This window comes from Calonectris borealis, chromosome 6 (genome assembly GCF_964195595.1).
Source record: "Calonectris borealis chromosome 6, bCalBor7.hap1.2, whole genome shotgun sequence".
In the NCBI taxonomy this organism is placed as follows: Eukaryota; Metazoa; Chordata; class Aves; order Procellariiformes; family Procellariidae; genus Calonectris; species Calonectris borealis.
The window spans coordinates 13,278,039-13,296,964 of record NC_134317.1 but is presented as its reverse complement, the minus strand read 5'-3'; the positions used below and the strand labels follow the sequence as shown (position 1 = coordinate 13,296,964).

The 18,926-nt window shown below is 39.6% G+C and overlaps 1 protein-coding gene across 2 annotated transcripts in view; it reads left to right on the top strand.

Moving 5' to 3' along the window:
- SLC49A4 (solute carrier family 49 member 4) overlaps window positions 1-18,926 on the top strand; it is a 72,392-nt gene that overhangs the window by 29,560 nt on the left and 23,906 nt on the right. The window contains exons 3-6 of one of the 2 annotated variants that reach the window (XM_075152869.1): window positions 4,146-4,414; window positions 9,994-10,123; window positions 15,279-15,387; window positions 16,012-16,079. In XM_075152869.1, the coding sequence (XP_075008970.1) occupies window positions 4,146-4,414; window positions 9,994-10,123; window positions 15,279-15,387; window positions 16,012-16,079 (576 nt within the window). The remainder of the gene's footprint in view (window positions 1-4,145; window positions 4,415-9,993; window positions 10,124-15,278; window positions 15,388-16,011; window positions 16,080-18,926) is intronic. The other variant, XM_075152870.1, reaches the window with a different exon arrangement.

The following is an 18,926-nucleotide window of genomic DNA, read 5'->3' as shown; positions in this document are numbered from 1 at the left end:
TGTATAATTTCACTTTTTTTCATACCCAGCTTGCTCAGGGATATTGTAATTTCAGCATTTATAACCTTACATGTTTTTTTTTGTTGTCGCCTGTTAGGATATTGCAACAGTGACAGCAGGGAGTGAATAAAGCAGATATAACCAGGTTACTTCTTAATACTCATGTATAGTCTTCTCTTAGGGAAGTGATGGAAACCATATAATTTAACTTATTTATAATGTGACTTGACAAAAATTTGGAAAAGAGATGACAATATAGTACAAAAAGAATTTTTCTTCTCTCATTTCTATTGTTATATTTGAACTATCCCTTGTTCTATTTTTTTTGCAATTTAGAGGCCAGTTTAGGAAAAAATGTGATCTTTATTTTGTGCAAAGGGGGGTGTGTGTATATATATGTCTGTGTATTAATTTTTTTTTATAGATAGATAGATAGATAGATACATCATGTAAATGTGTAAGTTATCCATTACTGTGATGCTATGGCACATGATATTTAGCATTAGCATTTACTACCAATCCTCAAATATTTTTTTTTGTTTGTTTTTTTGTAAAGGGCTTATGTGTTCAACTGCAAGTTACAAGTTTGGAAGAGCACAAAAATTCATTAGCGCAGAGGTCAGGTGTGCAAAAACCTTGAAAATTCGAAATGAGTCCCTGATCTGGCTTCTGAAATGGTTAGAAATAAGATATTTTGGGTAGATGTTTACCTTCCCACTTTCACTTTAAGCTAGACAGTCATCAATTATTTTATAAGTCAGGGATGAATTCCTGGTGTCATTTTTTCCAATTTTCTCTTTCATGATTGTGATTAAAAAGCCTTCTACTCTTGTGTTATTTTCTATTATTTGAACTCAATAACTTTCTACTTTTTGATACATGAAAATAATTAGATGATGATTGGATAAATAATGCATCTGAAAACAGAGCAGAACTGGATAAATAACAGATGAAAATTACTCTGTTAGTGTAATAAGACTGAAAAATATTTTTCCATCTGGGTAGGGTCCTGAGCTAAAGTTATCTTGTTAGCCCTTTTCTCAGGGAAGAGAAATCTCGTTGTGCAGAATGAAACTGAAATAGTGACAGGGAAAAATGCAGTTGCTCTCTGCACCTTTTTGGTAGCAGAAACAAGAAGAAAACCGGGGAGTAACAGAAACAAATGTCTCTCGGTGCTGGAGCAATTTTTAGCACTGATGGTGTACAAGAGGAGATTCCTATGGGCTGTGAGACCAAAATCTAGCGCGGTGATGGTAAGTCGCGGTAACAAACAGCAAAAAGCCACCAGTACTGCTGCGTTCATATTTCTCGGTCAGATGGAGCGACTGCTACATATGTCTCCCAGAGTAGCAGCTCAGTAAATGCACTGAATTGCGTTTTGAATCTCTCGTCCCTGCCTCTCTAGGGAAATGAGTTAAGGACGTGTAGAGGAACAATGCAAATAATCTTTTTTGCCGAGAAAAAGTAGCTTAATTCAAGCCAGTATTGAAAAACAGATAAAATAAGGTTTAGGCTGTTGTCATATGCAGAGGCGTTTGAGGTAGTAGTCTGTATATCAATGGCAATTTAGTCTGAAAATAGTGTTTGTTCACCACAATATGTTAGATTTGAAAAATTAAGCAATATGAAGATAAGAGATGCTTTATGCTGGATGATAACGTCAAGCTTGGTAAATGCCAAAAATGCAGATTGAAGGGCAAATCCATGGGAACAGACGGCACACCAGGCAGGGCAAGGCAGGAGAGAGAGCAGGCAGGAGAACACCAACGGAAGAGACGTACAGAGAGACAAAAATTGGCTCTTTCTTTGAAAAAAAACTAAGACAGAAAAGTAATGTAGAATTAAAGTTCTGGATTAAGATACTTTCTCCCTTTGGATCTGCAAAGCAAAATTAACATCTGTGTCTCCCTCAAGTATAGACGTCAGTTATAGAGCTTTATTCTGATGGTGGAGTTTGATAGACATAATCTAAATCTGAAGTGTAAGTACATGAAAAGAGTACATATAATTCTCTCAATATATGAATTGGGTTTTTTGTTTGGTGGTTTGTTTGGGTTTTTTTAAAAAAACTTTTCTTCTTCTACCAGATCAAGTGCCTATATATCCATAGGCACTGCAGAAAAACTATTGTACTTTTTTCTGATCTCATTGAGTTTTATTTGGATTTCTATGGAGTAGGCGTATTTGAATTAAAACAATGTTATCACAGTGGTATAAGTGAACAAAAGTGTTAGTATGGCACCTATAGCTATAAAGGTTGTTTTGTGGTGACACAGTTTTCCTAGCATACAATAACGAAACCACAATTTAAGCATTAAATTCACTTTGGAGGAAGAGAAAATACTAAAATAAAATCTTTATATGTTGCAGTAGTTACCTCACTTGCTACCGAAATGTAGCTGTTTCTGGGGATGTAGCATAGCTCTGCAAATACCCTGGAATAGTTTAGGGTAAGTTTGAGAATAACTTACTGTAGTGAGATAAGTAGAATGAAAATACCAAAGTGCACAAGGATACCTTGGTTTGTCCAAAGGACACTGGGTTGGAGAGTAACCGTAGCGGATTCATGCAGTGTGTCCCCCAGAAAACTATACCAGAGCATTATTTACATAGTGCTTTTTATTTACTTAAAACTATTTCATTTTATTGGGGGCCCCAGTTTAACAAGCATGACCATGCCTTGGTGATGTCCATCTGAAGCACATCATGAACAAATAGTAACAAAATCTATCCTTGCTATATGGACTTAAAAAAAAAAAAAAAGTTGCAATTGCTTATATTTAAGAGTGGATATTACTTCTGTCCCAGCTCGGAAAGTGTTTCCTTGAGATGATATGTAGAGGCTTTTTCTTTTTTCCTGTATGTTTTTATAAATTTTGTTTAAAAATTTAATTTCTAATCCACTGAGAATCAGTAGCATCTATTCCTCTTTACTGCAATCTAGCTTGTTAATTTGATAAAGAGTCTGTCAGCATTTCTTTTGCATATTTTGTTCCTTTGTGTGCTTTAAAAAACTCCTGCTACACTGTATATTATTCAACCATTTGTGGCTTGAAACATTGCCTAAATGCTAGCTTATGTTTCCCCATTTTCAGGCCATAGCTTTTTATGTCTGACAACTCAAGTCTTGCAGCAATTACATCAAGTTCCTGCTATGCTTAGAAAAACACCACCCATTTAAAAATATCATCTGCCACCGTTTTATTGCACAATGGATAGATCTACTTTGGAGGGTTGCAATGTTTTGTTTGACTCGCTAGCTGTTTTTTAGACATGAGGTTTTTCTATAAATTCCAAAATGCTTTGGCCTTTCACAGCTGATCACTTTTTGGAAAAGTCAAAGTGGAAGGTTTCTGGCTGACTTCCACATATAGAAGAGCCTTCAAAAAGTCCTTTCTGTGTGTGCTCATTGTACTAATATTAAGCCAAAGTTTTTAGAGACTTCACTGCTTGGAAGTACTATCTCTGTTCTGTCACCAGTCTTATCTGTTAAATCCCAATGAGTGTGAAAAACGAGAAAAATCTGGGTTTGCTTGGCTGTTTCAACAGTATGTTGAGTATGGCCAGATTGCTGGAGAAGACGATTCTCTTGGAAACCTCAACAGCCCAGCCTCCTCATCTGTAGGCACATAGAGCTCATCTGAGTGTGTAAATAAAAATAAATAATGCAGTGAAAAAATATGCAGAGTATTTTGCTGAAGTGTTTCAATTTTTTTTGGATCTGCCATAACTAATTTAAATCTTCTGTTGAGATTTATGCGGGCAAGGGGTCAGGTTTAAGACGTTTGTAATTTAAAGCTTTTCTGCTACTACACCTTTTCTACTCTTACATGCTATCATGATGCCTTTTTTCTGCAGAGAAAGTCCCTTTTATTCCCTTTTCCTTTCCTGCTTTGAAGAGAATATTTGCTTCTCCATTTATCTGAGATAATGAGACCAGAGTAGCTGTGGATTCTTTAAATCAGTCTAATTGGGCTTCTTTTAGTGTATAGAATATCCTTTTTTTTGCACAGGACTTTCATTTCTTTGTGCAGTCGCTCCATCTCCAGCACTCAATATCTTACATGCTTCTTTAATTGAGGGGAAAAAAAAAAGAGGCAAGCAATTGTCATCCAAATGACTGTGGTCTCTATTCTCTATTCTAGGCTAATTCACGGAGGGCAGCTGTTAAATGGCTTGGCGGGGCCAACTGTGATGAACGCAGCACCATTTCTTTCCACGACGTGGTTTTCTCCAGATGAACGTGCCACAGCAACAGCCATCGCATCGCTGCTCAATTACCTGGGCGCTGCTGGCGCGTTTCTAGTGGGACCTCTTGTAGTGCCATCTCCTAATGGAACATCTCACCTCCCGCTGGTATCGCAGAGCAACACTGAGCACATCAAGGACCGCATTGAGGCTGTGCTGTATGCAGGTGTGGTTTAAAAATAAAAATTATAAAAAAAAAAAAAGAAAAAAATTATAAAAAATTTACATACTTTCGTGTGTGTTTGGTACTTATGAACCACTACCCTCTAGTGGCTGGTCTGCACGGAAAACAATTACTGACTGATGGAAAATAATGAAGTGGTAAAATGTTGTACCATCAGAAGGGTTAATTTTTTTTCTCTTTTGTGTAGGAAAGATTTAAAAATAGCCTTTTGTACAGACTGATTCCAAATGAAGTATTTCAGTTGTTTGTATCGGCTGATCTTAAGAGAAATGTCTTCTAGGAGAGCTTACGCTTTCCCTGAGCTTCCGAACTGGTTTTTGCTTCTTGAATTTTCATTAAAAAAGTGTGTCCATGAAAGGTTTGCTTTTTTTCTTTTGTTTCTGAAAGGATGGAAATCCAATAGTCTTTCAGCATTAAATTCTTTCCTGCATTAAATCAGCCTTAATTTATGACTTGCATATGCCTTTCAAATGTAATTAGATTATTAGTATTTAAGAATCTAACATTGAAATTAAAACCCAATAGATTTCGTTTTTAACTAAAACCACATAATTCTTAGGTGGTGAGCAATTTCAATGAAGTGACAACAGTTTAGTGGAAAAAAAACACTGATACAAAAATTCACCTGATACAATTTGGGTTTTATGTCCTTGGTCTTTTTCATGCAATGGCTTCTACGGCTCTTTGAGTCACTTACAAAAATTAGCAGCAAGCTTTAAGGAAAAAGAGGTTGCTTAAGTGCCTTAAGAGTCTACGATCTGATTCGTAGTGGATCTAAATTAATATGGTATTAAGAGCAGCTGAACTTTACCGTGTCATGGCAGTTGCACATTTGGTTGGGTTTTTCCCCCCTTAAAATTGCAGCTTCTGAAATTCAGCCAGGAGTTAGCCCTAAATTTCCAGAAGTCTTAAAGTATATATACTGTGTAGTTTATATGCAGGTTTATGGGATTGAGTTAGCTGTTTGTGATCATTTATTCCTTATTCCATTATTCTTATGGAATTTTGTCGAGTTAATACTCGTGTTGGGTAAGGACCGCTTTACTGTTTGTTTTAAAGAAAGCATAGTAGAAGCTGGGTCACTATTTCAGCAAGTATTTTTGAGCAACCTACTTTTTACTGGATTCAAGTGTATTGGAACAAGAAGGAAGGGTTTGGTTAGGCCTTTTTCAAAGGTGAATATGATGTTAGACTCTGAAAATCTCATGGTGGATGAAAACAGCTGGTGTGAAAGAGGGAAAAATGAATGCAAATCCGCTTTTGTCCTGAGGAGCAGTAGATAAGGGGAGGGAGAATCTAGCAATTAGAGAAGTGTTTCAGCTCTCCCTCTCCAGATTTTCCATGGAGAGAGAAGAATTCATCCGCCTAAGGAAGTACAGTTTAGTGCCTAAAACCACTGTTTTGAGTCTGGTAGCACTAGAAGTGTTGCTTTCAGCAGCCCATTAGATTCACTTTCTCTTCTGGGAGGTTTTCCTAAGCATTTTCTTCAGAAACTGGGATGGATGTTGCTGGGACCAAGGTTCAGAGGTGTGTCTTGCCTGCCCCGTGTCTCAGCACGGCTCTTTCTGCCTTTCTGAGCCGGCAGGGGTTTGGGAACATCCCCCAGGCCTGTTTGGGATCGTTGGTCCCAGCATAAGATGATCCTACAGCAGCTCTTCAGCTTTCTAGGAAATGTGTTTTGTGGGGCATCTGTAGTTCGTACTTTGAACAGAGGTGGTTTCTTTGTGGTTGTGTCCTACGGGGTGTCTCTTTTCAGGAGCTACAACCCCTTCAGCTGTTCAGGCAAGGAAAAAGAGCTGGTTCGTGAATGTTACTGGCCTGCAGTGAATCGCAGTGACGGTGGCAAAACGTCCAACTCGTTTAAAATTGGTAGGAACTGTCAAAGAGGAGGTTGCTTTGAATCCCTTGTGGGGTTTGTCCTGTCTCACCTCAGCCCTGTTTCCCTGGAGAGCTGAAGGAGCCAGGTCCCCGCTGTCTGCTCCCTTGTGCTCTGTTGTGCCAGGTCGGCTCCAGAGGCGGAAGGAAGGCCGCCTCGTGGTGGGTGACTGCCTCCTGGTAGTCGTACAGCTCCGTTCACTTGCAGACCAAAAAATACCTGGTGGGTGTGGTAGGGTACTATTTGTCCCCTTAATCAGCTGGGCAGAAAATGAAGCTCAAATTGCCTTCACAGATCACTGGTAAAGGTGTTACAGACTGTAGCAGAACAAGGAGCTGGACCCAAACGTCCCACTTCCCCACTTCTTTAGCAAGTGTGGTCACGCTTGGTATGACTTCTCCTTTCAGATACTTGGGAAAGCCGGTTTCAGAGGATAAGCACTCTGCATTCCTAACGGAGTTGTGTTGGTGATGGAGCTTCTTGCTTTTGTGTGAGGTAGCGTTAGATAGGCAGCCTCCACAAGTTAGGTGATGACTTTTAAAAGGCGGTAATGATGTGAATTGTTAACTTGGGATCAGTAGCATGCCAAGAGTGTGCTAATTTTCCAAGGACTTAACCTCAAACATGATTACGAAGCAATTGCTTATAAACCCATTCTGAAATTGCTCTGTTAACTCCAGTCTCTTCTGTGTTTTAATAAATTGCTGTTCCTTTATCTCAAACGCGGACTAAGAGCTCAGCTGAATTACCACAGCCTCTTTCTGTGTCATCTGTGTCGCTGCACATTCTGGTTCACAGCTGAAATAGTACAGATGTAGCAAATCAGGACTGAATTGTATTACCTGAATTGTGTAAGGAAGCTTGAACTATTCTGGAGTGTAGCCAGAGTTTTTAGCCATGTGCTTTCCTAAATATCAATGTAAAAATCATTATTTGTTTAAAAAAAATGCATGTGTGTCTAAAGCTCCCTCATTCCCCTTTTACATTTCAGGACAAGATGGGGCGGAGGGTTTCTGGGTTTGGGTAGGTTTTTGTGCTGTGAGTAGCCTATCTGAAGGAAAAAGACCTTGTATCAAGGAGGCTGTGTCTCTGTAAACCTCTTTTTTTCTGTTTGGGGCTTACAGAGGCAGCAGGGTGCCTACTTCCTAGGCTAAGATGCAGGCAGCTCTCCACTTTGACAGTCACAGGTCACTGTGGCGTGGTGCCCAGCTTTTGTGAAGCATTCCAAATTCACTCCTCAACAAAAGATATACACGGCTGTGTTTCTGCACACTAATTTATGCTGACTTGGCCAATTCAGAGTGCTTTACTACATCCATTGCGCTGCTGAGAAGCCGATGGCTCCTGTGGAAGAGTTTGTATTTTGTGACTGCAGCTCCTCAGTCTCCATATTGACCTATTTCTTACCTTTCTTCTTTTGCTTACTTTTACTCCCTACTTAAAATCTAAAACTTGTCCTGGGAATGTATTTTTCTTTATCTAGTCTGGTAGAGTAAATGATGATGGAGATAAAGGTGTGGGTTTCCTAATGAGGAAGGAATGCAACATGTAAGAAATCGGATGTGTTTGGCAGTACCTGGGCTTTTGATAGAGATGCGAGTGTGATACACAAAGCTAAGACGGCACTAAAGACTTTTGTTCTTCAATAGAGGGAGCTGCTTTAGTTTCCAAAGTGAATTCTGCTCTTTTCTTTTGTGCATGAGGGCAGTGCTTGCAAGGCAAATTTGTTAGCCTGGGAAGTATAACACTGGGAAACATTAAAGAGTTGCAAGAAGGTACTACAAGGACTGCATGCTGAATTTAATAATTTAAAAAAAAAAAAAAAAGAAGTGTTACTATACTGCTCCTACTGAAGCAATTTGACTGGCAGGAATCTTAAGGCAACCCGTAGAAGAGGCCCCAGATGGGCAGCTGTTATAAAATATTACTGTGACTTAAAAAAATTACCAACATGTTTTACACTCTTTAGAAAAAGACCTAGCCTTTCCCTTTACGGCATTGCAGTATAGTAAAGCTAAATAATAAGCTCAGACAAAGTTTATGGGTTTGTATGGTCACATTCTTGTTGGCTATACCTGTCTGCAGTCTGAAATCTTCCTTTAATATGTGATTAAAGTGTGCGTATGCACGTACATATGTACACCTATAAACCTATATGTAGACCTAGATGCAGGAGAAGGGGATAAACAGCTTTTGGCAAGCCTTGCTTCCCTGTCTAGTATCATCCTGTAGTGACAAAGCATCTCATCCCTTTCTTAGATCTGGGATGAGCAGTTACAACCAGTTCTTTATTCACTGCTCATGATCTCAAAAACAATGTACGCAAAGTTCTGGAGAGCAGAGGAGATACAGTGAGAAGGTCTAGTTAAATGCCCTTGACCCTCAAAACATGTAATTAGACCACAGCAGGAAAAAAGACACCACATAATTCAAAAGGAATCCTTTAGTATTTGATCGTGAAGAATGGCATTGTCACGTTCCCGGTATGCCTTCAAAAGAAATTTAGTGTAGACTTTTTTCCCATATACCGAATAGAAGCATTCATTTCCCTTCCCCATCTCCAGCTGATCCATTTAGACTCTGAGTGTTATTTACTTTTCAGTTTCCTGAATTTATTTTCGTCTGGTTTAGCACAAGAGCTGGCAAAGTGCCATGTTCATATTGATTTATTAAAAAAGAGAAGAAAAAAGAAAATGAATGCAATTGAGTATCCAGCTCTGCTGAAATTTATTTGTGGTGTCGGTGAACACTTCTTTGTTATAAGATCACATGTTCTTTTAAGATAACACGCTTCAGCTATATATTTTTCTCTCCAGCAGCAAAGAATGTTGTTTTCAAAGGGGATAGGAGAAATATTGGGATTGAGCACTGTGGCGAACATGATATACATTGTAAAAAGCCTGTAAAACAAATTAATTAGACTGACTGTGGGTAGAGTTGTTTTTCCTCAGAATGTCTGATCACGGGGCTTGCCGAGTATTTTCTGTGAAGTGCTCATCACTTTGCAAGTTCAGGTCCAAATTTCTGCTATGAAATTTTTCAATTCTGCTGCTGAACAAGAGGAGCATCTGCAAACAGCTGTATTCTTTCATTTTTCTCCCTATTACCCATGGTCTTTCTATTCCTGAGCCATGGCTGCTCCTACGCTTTTCTCTTTATGTTCTGTTGCCATGTAATACTGTTTGTGTCTGAGATGCTGCCTTGCTTGACCTTTCATTTGCCTTCATCATCCTGTGCACGAGTAATTGTCATTCCATGCCCTCGGGCTTCCCCAGTCCCATCTGTTTAAAGTCTCTAGCACGCTGATACCTGCACTGAGTTACTTCCATCGCAAGGAAACGAGGCCAAATCTTCATAACGCAGTTCTCTCTAAAGAGAAAAAGCAAAAGCTTTCCATTTGCTTCACTGAATTCCCCATGCATGGGCCTGGTTCTCTGCAGCTCCTGTCACTGGAATGGACTGCCGGTATTTCTCCATCTCATTGATTCTCCATCTCAATTTGAAATCTTGTTTGGGGAGGAAAAAAGAAATTTTTCAAGTCATGGAGTTCTGTTGTCGGGAGCAGTAAAGCACTTGTGGTGGGATTTATGTATCAGAGGCTGGCTGATAACAATGCTGTACTGAAATAAGTCTTTCGATGCTAACATCTGTTCTCGGTTTTGTTGTTCTTTGCCCTCTTCTTCAGAATTTGGAATGGTTTCCCTGATATTTTCCGCAGCGTTGGCCTACTTCCCCTCGCGCCCTCCATTCCCTCCCAGCGTGGCTGCGGCAAGTCAACGGCTCAGCTACAGGAGAAGTTTTTGCAGACTCTTAAGGTGGGTCCTCGCTGGGTTTCTACTTCAAAGCAGATCAGCACCTGAATAAATAAAAACAAGTGTGCTTTAATCTTCTCATTGAACAAACAAGTTGGTTTTAAACAAAATCAAATTAAATATTAATGCTGAGACATAAAAGGATGCTAAGTGCTAAAAAGCAGGCATTAAATTTTAAATCATTGGGTATATCTCAAGCCTTCATGCCAGAGTCCTTCAGAACCAATGCTGCTTTAGTCATCCTGTTAGCATGGCTTGTCTTATGCAATGCTTCTGTTCCATCAGGTTATACAAGGTTGTTAACAGCGTGCATACTGCTAAGTGTGAGATAACAATTAACCGCACTGGGTATAACTAACGAATAAGCTGCTTTCTTCCATGCTTATTATATTGGAATGAATTTGGGGTTTGCTTGTCATTCAAAGGAGTATCCAACTGCTTTTATTCAGCTGGGGGAGCAATGAATGAACTATCTGAAACCATTATATGATCTATTAAATCTCATTAATTGTATGTTAAAATATGAAGTGGGGATAGGAGAAGTGTCTCTAGATGTGTTTCTGGACAGGTTCAAAGGTGAGTTAGTTTCCTTTCAATTTTTGGGTTTAAAAAAAAAGTTATAAAGAAAGTGACATCTCCAGCTTTGCAACTTCTCCCACTTGGGCTCTTTTGGTAAGACACAGTCCCATCCCCAGTGTTTGTACAATGTCTTGTGTAATGGGAATCTGATCTCAGAGGAACAGCTGTAATATTAATGCTGAATAATTGTGAAGGCCTGTGCCCTGTAGGTGATACTGCACAGATGAACCTCCTGGGGCAAAGAAGAACCGCTCCCATGGTGCAGAGTATGGCTGACTTCACTGGAGAACTTCAAACTCTTGCTGTAATTGTTTCTTGGGTGATGTAGTGGTAGGAGCTGAATCTGTGTACAAAGGGCTGCTTGAAACTTGGTAATTGTGGAGCTTTAGGTATTTAGTTATTACAGACCTATTGTGGGCTGTACTTTCTAAAAGTGTATTTAGAGCCAGCGAAAACAACTCATCCCTTGTTGTCATTGGTTTTTTTCTTTTGTTTTTGGAGGCTTTTGTTTCAGTTTGAGTGAGTAAATAGTTGACAAGATGCTTAATCCTGTGTGTTCATCCTTAAGAGGCTGGCAGTTTGGAGAAGGTGTGAGTACAGCTGGCTGGTTAGTCTGCAAAGTGACCTACTCAGGATATTAAAAAATAGCAATTCCTGTAAGAACACTTACCACACACAATAATGCCGTTACGCACCCAAGCTGGTGTGCGGTGAGACCCTGCTTGAGGGCTGTGTTATAAAAACATTGCTGTTGAACAGAAATCCAAACAGCAACTGACTCCGTAGGTGAAATATAAAATTTCTGTTGACAGTACTCTATTTGGGAGCTTCATAACCATTAGATTCCATGTTCAAAGTGTTGTAAACAGTGGACCTGAGATACTGGTAAGGTCAGGAGGTAAACAGCAAAGCTGGCTTACTATTCACAATCAATGAAACTTAAGAAAACAATCTGGGTGCTTAAATAATGAGCATAGTTTATAGGTCTCCAAGAACCAAGAGGTTTTTTAAAATGCAGTCAGGTAGATCATTATATCTCCCTTCCCTCTGGTCTTTATGCATTATTCCATGCTACCCCTTATCAAAGGTGCTTCTTCATTCCTCTGTACATGAAACAATCAACAATTCATCATTAAACCCGCTTATCTTGGGGAGCCTTTCAGCAACAATCCATCAAGCAAGGGGGCTTTATAAAAGAAAATGGTATCTGTCGTGCTTCAAGAGAAATCCATCATCTCGTTCGTTAGGCTTCTAAGCTCTGTAGCCTGCCTAATCTAGGCTTCATAATTCTTGGCACAGAGAGTCTTTCTTTTGACTTAAGGGTGTAGACTGAAGGTAATCAGCTGATGAGTACCAGGAAATCATAATTTTCCCTTTATTGCAGATTTACCCTCTGGTATGAGAACTGTGTGTAAGGCATTTAGGATGTGCGTGAGCTGGTGGGCTGACCCAACTATGCACCAAAAAACACTGATGAGAATGGAGATGTTCATCATTTCCCTCTTCTCTCCCCCAGGCTGCAGTTTTACTACTTCAAAATAAAGCTGCATAGCATAACTTTGCCATTGAAGTCATCGACCTTTTTCCTTGGACGCCAAAGGGATCTATCACATCCTTGCAACTCCCACACTCCTTCATGCCTACAGGTCCTTGAGCAGTCGTCTTCATGAGCTGCTTCTTGCAGAGTTGTATTATAAATATCTTCTTAGGGTCAACCACCGCTGTAGGCTCTTTTTTGGGGACTTGCTTAGGAACTTGGTTCTTCCTCCTGATTTGGAGGATTCCTGCTTCTGGCAGACTAACGATTAGCTGGTCTCTGGTTATCTCCTGACACCAACTCTCTCAGCCTGTAGTGGAAGATGACAGCTTAGTCATGATTTGGGAGCTAAGCCCAAATCTCTTAACAGTCTATCACGTAGTGTGACAAGTGTAGTTTGAATTTCCATTAGAAAAAGCATGGTGCCCTTTCTCAGTTTCTTGAGTGAAGCAAATATGACTTTTTTTTCCTCCCATTTCAGAATATGCCACAAATTTCCATGGAAAAAATTCTAATACGAGTAAATAGTCGATAAGATAAAATCTGCATTAAGAAAACATGTCGTGATTTTTGGTTTGAAGTAATTAGATGTTTTTAGCTGGTTACGTGCCTCTTATATTTTCAAGGGACTAGGTAAGCAATTTTGAAATTTTGTAATAGAGTTTTTGTTCGTCATTATTTCTTTCATAAAACTTTCATATGACATCACCATCCAGTGATGGAAGCTGGTCCGAGCATGCCTGGTGTTAATAGGCGCTGTCAAAGCTATTCTGAATATGGTGACTGACTTTGACGGGGCTCTCCTCTGAACAAGCCTGCCTTACAGATTCGAGTGGCATTAAGTAGGTTTCTGAAAAAACAGGAGAAAAAGCCAATTAGTATTCCAGCAGAATGGTTTAACAGAGAGGCTAATGCTGATATCCTGTCATAAGGGCTGATCCGATAGAAAGCGGTGTGGGTTCACCAACTGATGGTGTGTCAGACAGCACATTTTCCTATTTTCAGTGGAGAGTTGCAAAATTGCAAAAACAAATACAAGTGACTGGAGCCATGAAAAGTGGAGCTGCTACTTAAGATGTATGTTTCAAATAGCTTTAGCATTTAACGTAGCCAGCGCTAGCTGTTGCTGGACAAGGGGACAGAATGGCATCTGGTGATCGGTGCTGCTTTGTCACTGCCATGCACCCTTTCTCCTGGTTGCCTCCTTTAACTTGGAGGCTAGGCAGGGTGGCAGCGTGGGAGCCCCTGTCACTGGAGGGTGTCATGATGCAGAGCTGGTTCTCTAGTTTTGGGACTAGGAGTCGCACAGAGCAGCTATCCCACGTGCTAGCCTCTCTCATGGCTTGACTTACAGAAGACAAATATGTCACATGTGATCTCGGTCAAGTAAGTTACAAAGTACTCAATCCCACCAGAAGTAGCTCTTCAATGAAGACGAAGTTCAGATAACCAAAGATTTTGAATATCGAACAAGTGTTATTTTGGAACAGCACATTCAGACTTGTTCCCTCTTTGGAATCTACAACATGGCTATATAATGCCCATGCAAAATGGGCACTTTCCCTTTTATTTTATTCTACAGATACTGGAATAGGTTTTACAGGGATAGTATTAAATAGTGTCAGAAAACCTGCCTTAAAAAAAAAAGTTATAAAGAATAACCAAGAGATGCCAAGATGATACAAGGTAGACTAGGATAAGAGTATGTTATTCTTAAGAGAGAAAAAAAGTTGTCAGGAAGACAGCAAATGCTCTAGCATTCAGAGAAATATAAGCAGTGTGTGGAAGAGCTGAAAGTTTGGAAGTTGTTTTTCTTTGCATTAAAAAATCTGACAAGAATGATATTGAAAGAGGAGGATATGTTCATGTGATAGAAATGTGTTATTCAAGAAGAGGATGTGTGAAAAAGAACAGTGCAAAAAAATGCTGGCTGGTGTGCTGTGCGTGGATCTTCTAGGGAGTAAAACAGCGTAAGCTGCAAACCTCTGAATGTTTTGGAGAGTATTTAAAGCTCTTTCCCTCCCTCTTGGCTTTCGTAACTATGTGCTATCAAATTGCTGCTGCATGCCAAGGAACTGGTACTGATCAGGACCAATTTTATGTAAATTCTTTGGGAACGGGGGGAGCCACATTTTGTGATTACACAGATATCCCGTGGGATAACCTTGGAATCACTAAAATCTCTTCCCTTTAAAATATCAGTGTTGCAGAGTCCAAAGTGTATTTTCTGTTTTTATTCCCAAATCGAAACATTTTTGAGGAAAAGTTGGATGTCTCTTAGCAAAGATTTCGCATTTGCTTTTGGTTATGGTGGGTGGGTGGGGGAAATTGGTGGTGGTATTTGTCTGCCAACTCCTGTTTAGATGTGTACGATGAAGATGATGACACAGCTTTGACTGCTTCATTTTCACTGAATACTAAAGGTTGAATAATTTTAATTGGGAGGAAAAAGCAAACACGTTGACTATTTAGAGCAGAATATTATACTTGTCTCTATTTTTTAACACTTCAAACTGTCAAAATTTTCCACTCTTGCAACTGTACCCATCTAATTCCCAGAGCTCTCCCTGCCTTCCACCAAAATAAAGGAAGTAAAACAGTTTAAAAAGAAAAAAAAAGTACAGTTCAAAAAGTATGAATCTCTGATTTTATTCTTGAAATACGCTTTTTGTCATTTAAATTAGTGCCTATTGTTCCTAACATACACTTAGGCTAAGTAGGTTGCCCGTGCAAATGCAGAAGAATTGCTTGCGGAAATGAGAAACACATGAGCCCAGCATGTTACAAAAATCTTTGAACGATGTGGAGAGACTGGCTTTTTTTATTATCACAGTGCTAAGGCAGTAACATCTCTGCCATTGGGATTTCAGTGACGTGGCCGGATACCTTTCTTCTTTTTCCTGGCTCACTACTTCTTAAGACCTCTGCTATTTTCCTCGATGGGCAGAATATAGATTCTAGGGTGTCATTTACTGTAGCAGCTAATCTTGGTGCAATTTCTAATACAAGCTGCAGCTAATTGCGTATGTTTTGTCTTCACAGCAATTTCCGATTCTTGATGATTGCTTTAGCCTATGCTATACCACTGGGTGTTTTCTCTGGCTGGTCTGGTGTTCTGGATTTGATATTAACGCCAGTTCACGTAAGCCAAGTAAGTATCTCCTGACTGATAATCAACAGCTATTTTGTAAGCGGCATGTTTTTATTTTGCACTAGCATACAATTTTACCAGGTTTTTACGTTTAAGCTGCTATTAATACATACGGACCACTTTTATCCTGAAATTTTAAACAAAATAAACTGTAGTTTTGGCATTCCAATCTGTCTTGCTGCTGACTCTCCACCAGCGGTGGGTTTTTTCAGATCTGTACGCACCTTTTGACAAGAAGGAAGAGGCAGGTAAACGAATGAGAGTATTGTTGGCTGCTGCACCTTTAGTAAAAGAAAATAATGTTTACCAGGTGGAAAAGATGAAGTGGGGAGAAGAGGATTTCTAAGCTTTTGATAGAGTATTATAAAAATCCAGAGGACATTACTCAGATTCTATAAAGAGAGGTCACATTTAGGGCATAGGCTACTTAGTCGTACTTTGTTTTAGTGAATTTATTTCCTTTTGAATATCCTAGAAAAAGTCTTGCACTTCAGATTGTTGTCGGGGGCTGCTGCTAGCAGTTTGCAGCTCCTGCACACCATTTGTTTTGAAAGTAACATCATCTTATTTTCTCAGCTTTAACACATTTCGCTATGCTTTGTTTTGTTTTGTTTTTCCTGTCAGGTAGATGCAGGCTGGATTGGATTTTGGTCTATAGTTGGAGGTTGTGTTGTTGGCATAGCAATGGCAAGGTAGGAATAATTACATGTCCTTCTCCATTTCTTCAACTGTGATTGTCATTTAGCTTATCCTTGTAGTAACGTAACTTGTTTTCTCTCATCTTCTAGATACTTGAAATGGAAAAAGCATACTTCTGGGATTATGATGTGTTTCTTTTAGAGCAATGATTTGTATATTCCATGTTAGTGGTCACTGGGGGTTGAGAACTCCACATGCATGTGCCTCAATTTGGCAAGTCACACTGTTACTCCTGACAAGTGCTTCCTGTATGCTCCTTTTAAACACAGTTCTTGTGAATTCAGCTGCCTGGTATGAGAGAGAGCCCGTTGTAGCCCATTTGGAAAGCATTGAAGAAATTAGTGTCTGTCTCCTTCCATCAATGCTTTTGGGCATATTGATTCCCAAGGGATATTGGGAATGTAGCACAAGCAGCCTACCCACAATAACGTTATGTTCCTCGACAAAGAAATTAGTCTGGGCTCATTTTGGCCAGGTTGCTGGATTCCTATATGGCCTAACTATTTTTTGCGATACTGCTATGGGTGGTATGGTTATACTTATGCTTTTTAAATATCCAGACACAGCTCCCTCTGGCCGTCATGAATGCAGATGACATGGGGAGCAGAAAAGCAAGGAATGGATTGCCCTTCCAAAAGGCTGCTGCTTTTTCTTTATTGAGGGTCCCTTTTTATAGAAACAAAAAAAAAGGCGGGGTGGGGAGAAAAAGTCTTTCAGGAGGTACTCGAGCAGTTTATAAAACCGATTAAAACCAATCACGTTTCCTTACATCTGGTGGATATCAAAGCATTGTCCTGGCTTCTTTATGTGTACTTTTTAGACTCCAGTTCTGCAATGAGTTTAGCACAAGTGCAGGGGTCTGTCATCGTTGCAGTCATTCTGGGATTGTGGACCCAAAGAGGCATCTTTTTAGGGCAGAGTCAATCTCTCCTTTTTTCACTTGCTGTGCATCATCAGAGTACACAATGCATAAAGAAATGTGAGGTTTCTCATCCTGACATTTTGCAGGCTGCCTAGCAACTGTGACGGAGGGAGAGAAAAGAACTCCTGACCTAGGGAAAAGAAACAAGTGCTTCCCTCCTGTCCGCTCCAGATGCAGGCCAAAAGACTTAATCTATTGAAACAAAGTTCGCACCCTGATTTCCTCTAAAGGGAGTTACTTTTGATTAGCTAAGCTCAGATATGAGGTTTTCTCTCTAAGAGAAGTAAATGTTTAAAACCAACTGCTGTAAATGACACAGATGCCGTAGCACGTTATATGCTGAAGCAGGTAGTGTGCCAGTTTAATCCTTTCCATCATGGATTAATCTCTCATATATTTGTGACATTTCAATAGTAGAGGGGCACCCTTAGCAGCTCACTTAACTTTGTTAGGAGAGAATCTCCTGACTCAATGCCAACATGCAAATCTCAATCTTTATGGTAGATTAATTTATTTAATATATTGCCTGGGTTAAGTTTCAGGAAATGCTGACAGTCTCTTTAACTGATTCAAAATTGCTTTCAAACCTTGTTGAATACCGGTATTTTGTAGCATTCAGAGCTTTGCTTTTGAGTAAATTAAAAAATACCAACAGTCTGCCTCCAAATATGTCTTTCTAACTTCAGCGATACACCGTTCAAATGGGAGGGTTTGCACACAGAAGGGGAGGGAGGAGGTGATTTGTCACTCCTGATTGATGACTCTCCCTCCTAGGCCTATTCAGCATTTATCTGTGTAGGGTTGAATCAATGACGAGTCTGACTGTAATCTGCTGAAAGTTGTAATTAGGAAAATTAAGTAATGATTCTTGTCAAGGCTGACAAGCTGATGTATTTCAGTGTCAGAACTGTGATTTGCCAAGCAAGCAGCTCTCTCCCTTAACCACCTCTCAAGAAGCTGTTGGGTTTTTGTTTGTTTTTTTTTTCCCCCTTTTTTTTTTTCCTGCTAATTTATCAAAGCAAAATTGGCGCAGTGTAGGAATTTGCTCCTGCCATTTTTATCAATGCAGATTCTACCACTTAGAACTGTAACAACCTGAGCCTTGCCCTGGAGCATTTGGTCTTGCACGTCACAGTAGGTGTTAAATCATCTCTATTTAAAGTAATGCCCAGTTTGGAAATTTGTTTATCTATCTATTTTCAAAATGGTGCAAGTTTTTCTCAGCACAATACATAAATCCTCCTGCACTCCACCCGCTGCTGTCCCGATAGCCATGAACTTAGGTATGTTTAGCTAATTTGTGTGATGCATTTTTATAATTGAAAAGCCTGGGCTATTTTGGGCAGCTGGCAGGTGCTGTACGCTTTGCTGGCAGCTTTCAAATGGTACTGGTTTGAAGAAAAGCAGTGTCAAAAAGCGACATTCATATCATTGCATGGAAACATAAATCTATTCCCTTTTCTCAGATTTTTTTTTTTTTTTGCCACATTTGCTAATGATCATAGATATTTCTGGTGTTTTGTCCTCCACAGCTTAGTTCTTCTTTTTGCTTTTAACCTGCAGTGTAGTCAAAATGCTGAAACTTTATGACATGGTGATAATTTCCTTAGCAACAGACAGTGTTGTCAGCAGTGCAGTTTTGTGATTTTAACTGTAGGATCTAGTGTAGGGCTGGATTTGCTGAGTTGCAGGAGACTTACCAGCAGTAGGCTCAGAGGTCTGTGTCTGGGTAAGCACACAACTTCTCTCCTGGCGCGCCTACTTTTTTAGCAGCTGCAGACATCCCCTTACATGCTAGATGATGATGAAGGATTTAAACAGAACAGAGGGTTTTGAAAGCAGATACTGGGGTCAGAGGGTAAAAATAATTTCTCTCCTTTTTTGATTGAAACAAGTATTCTGAAGAGTTGACTAGATT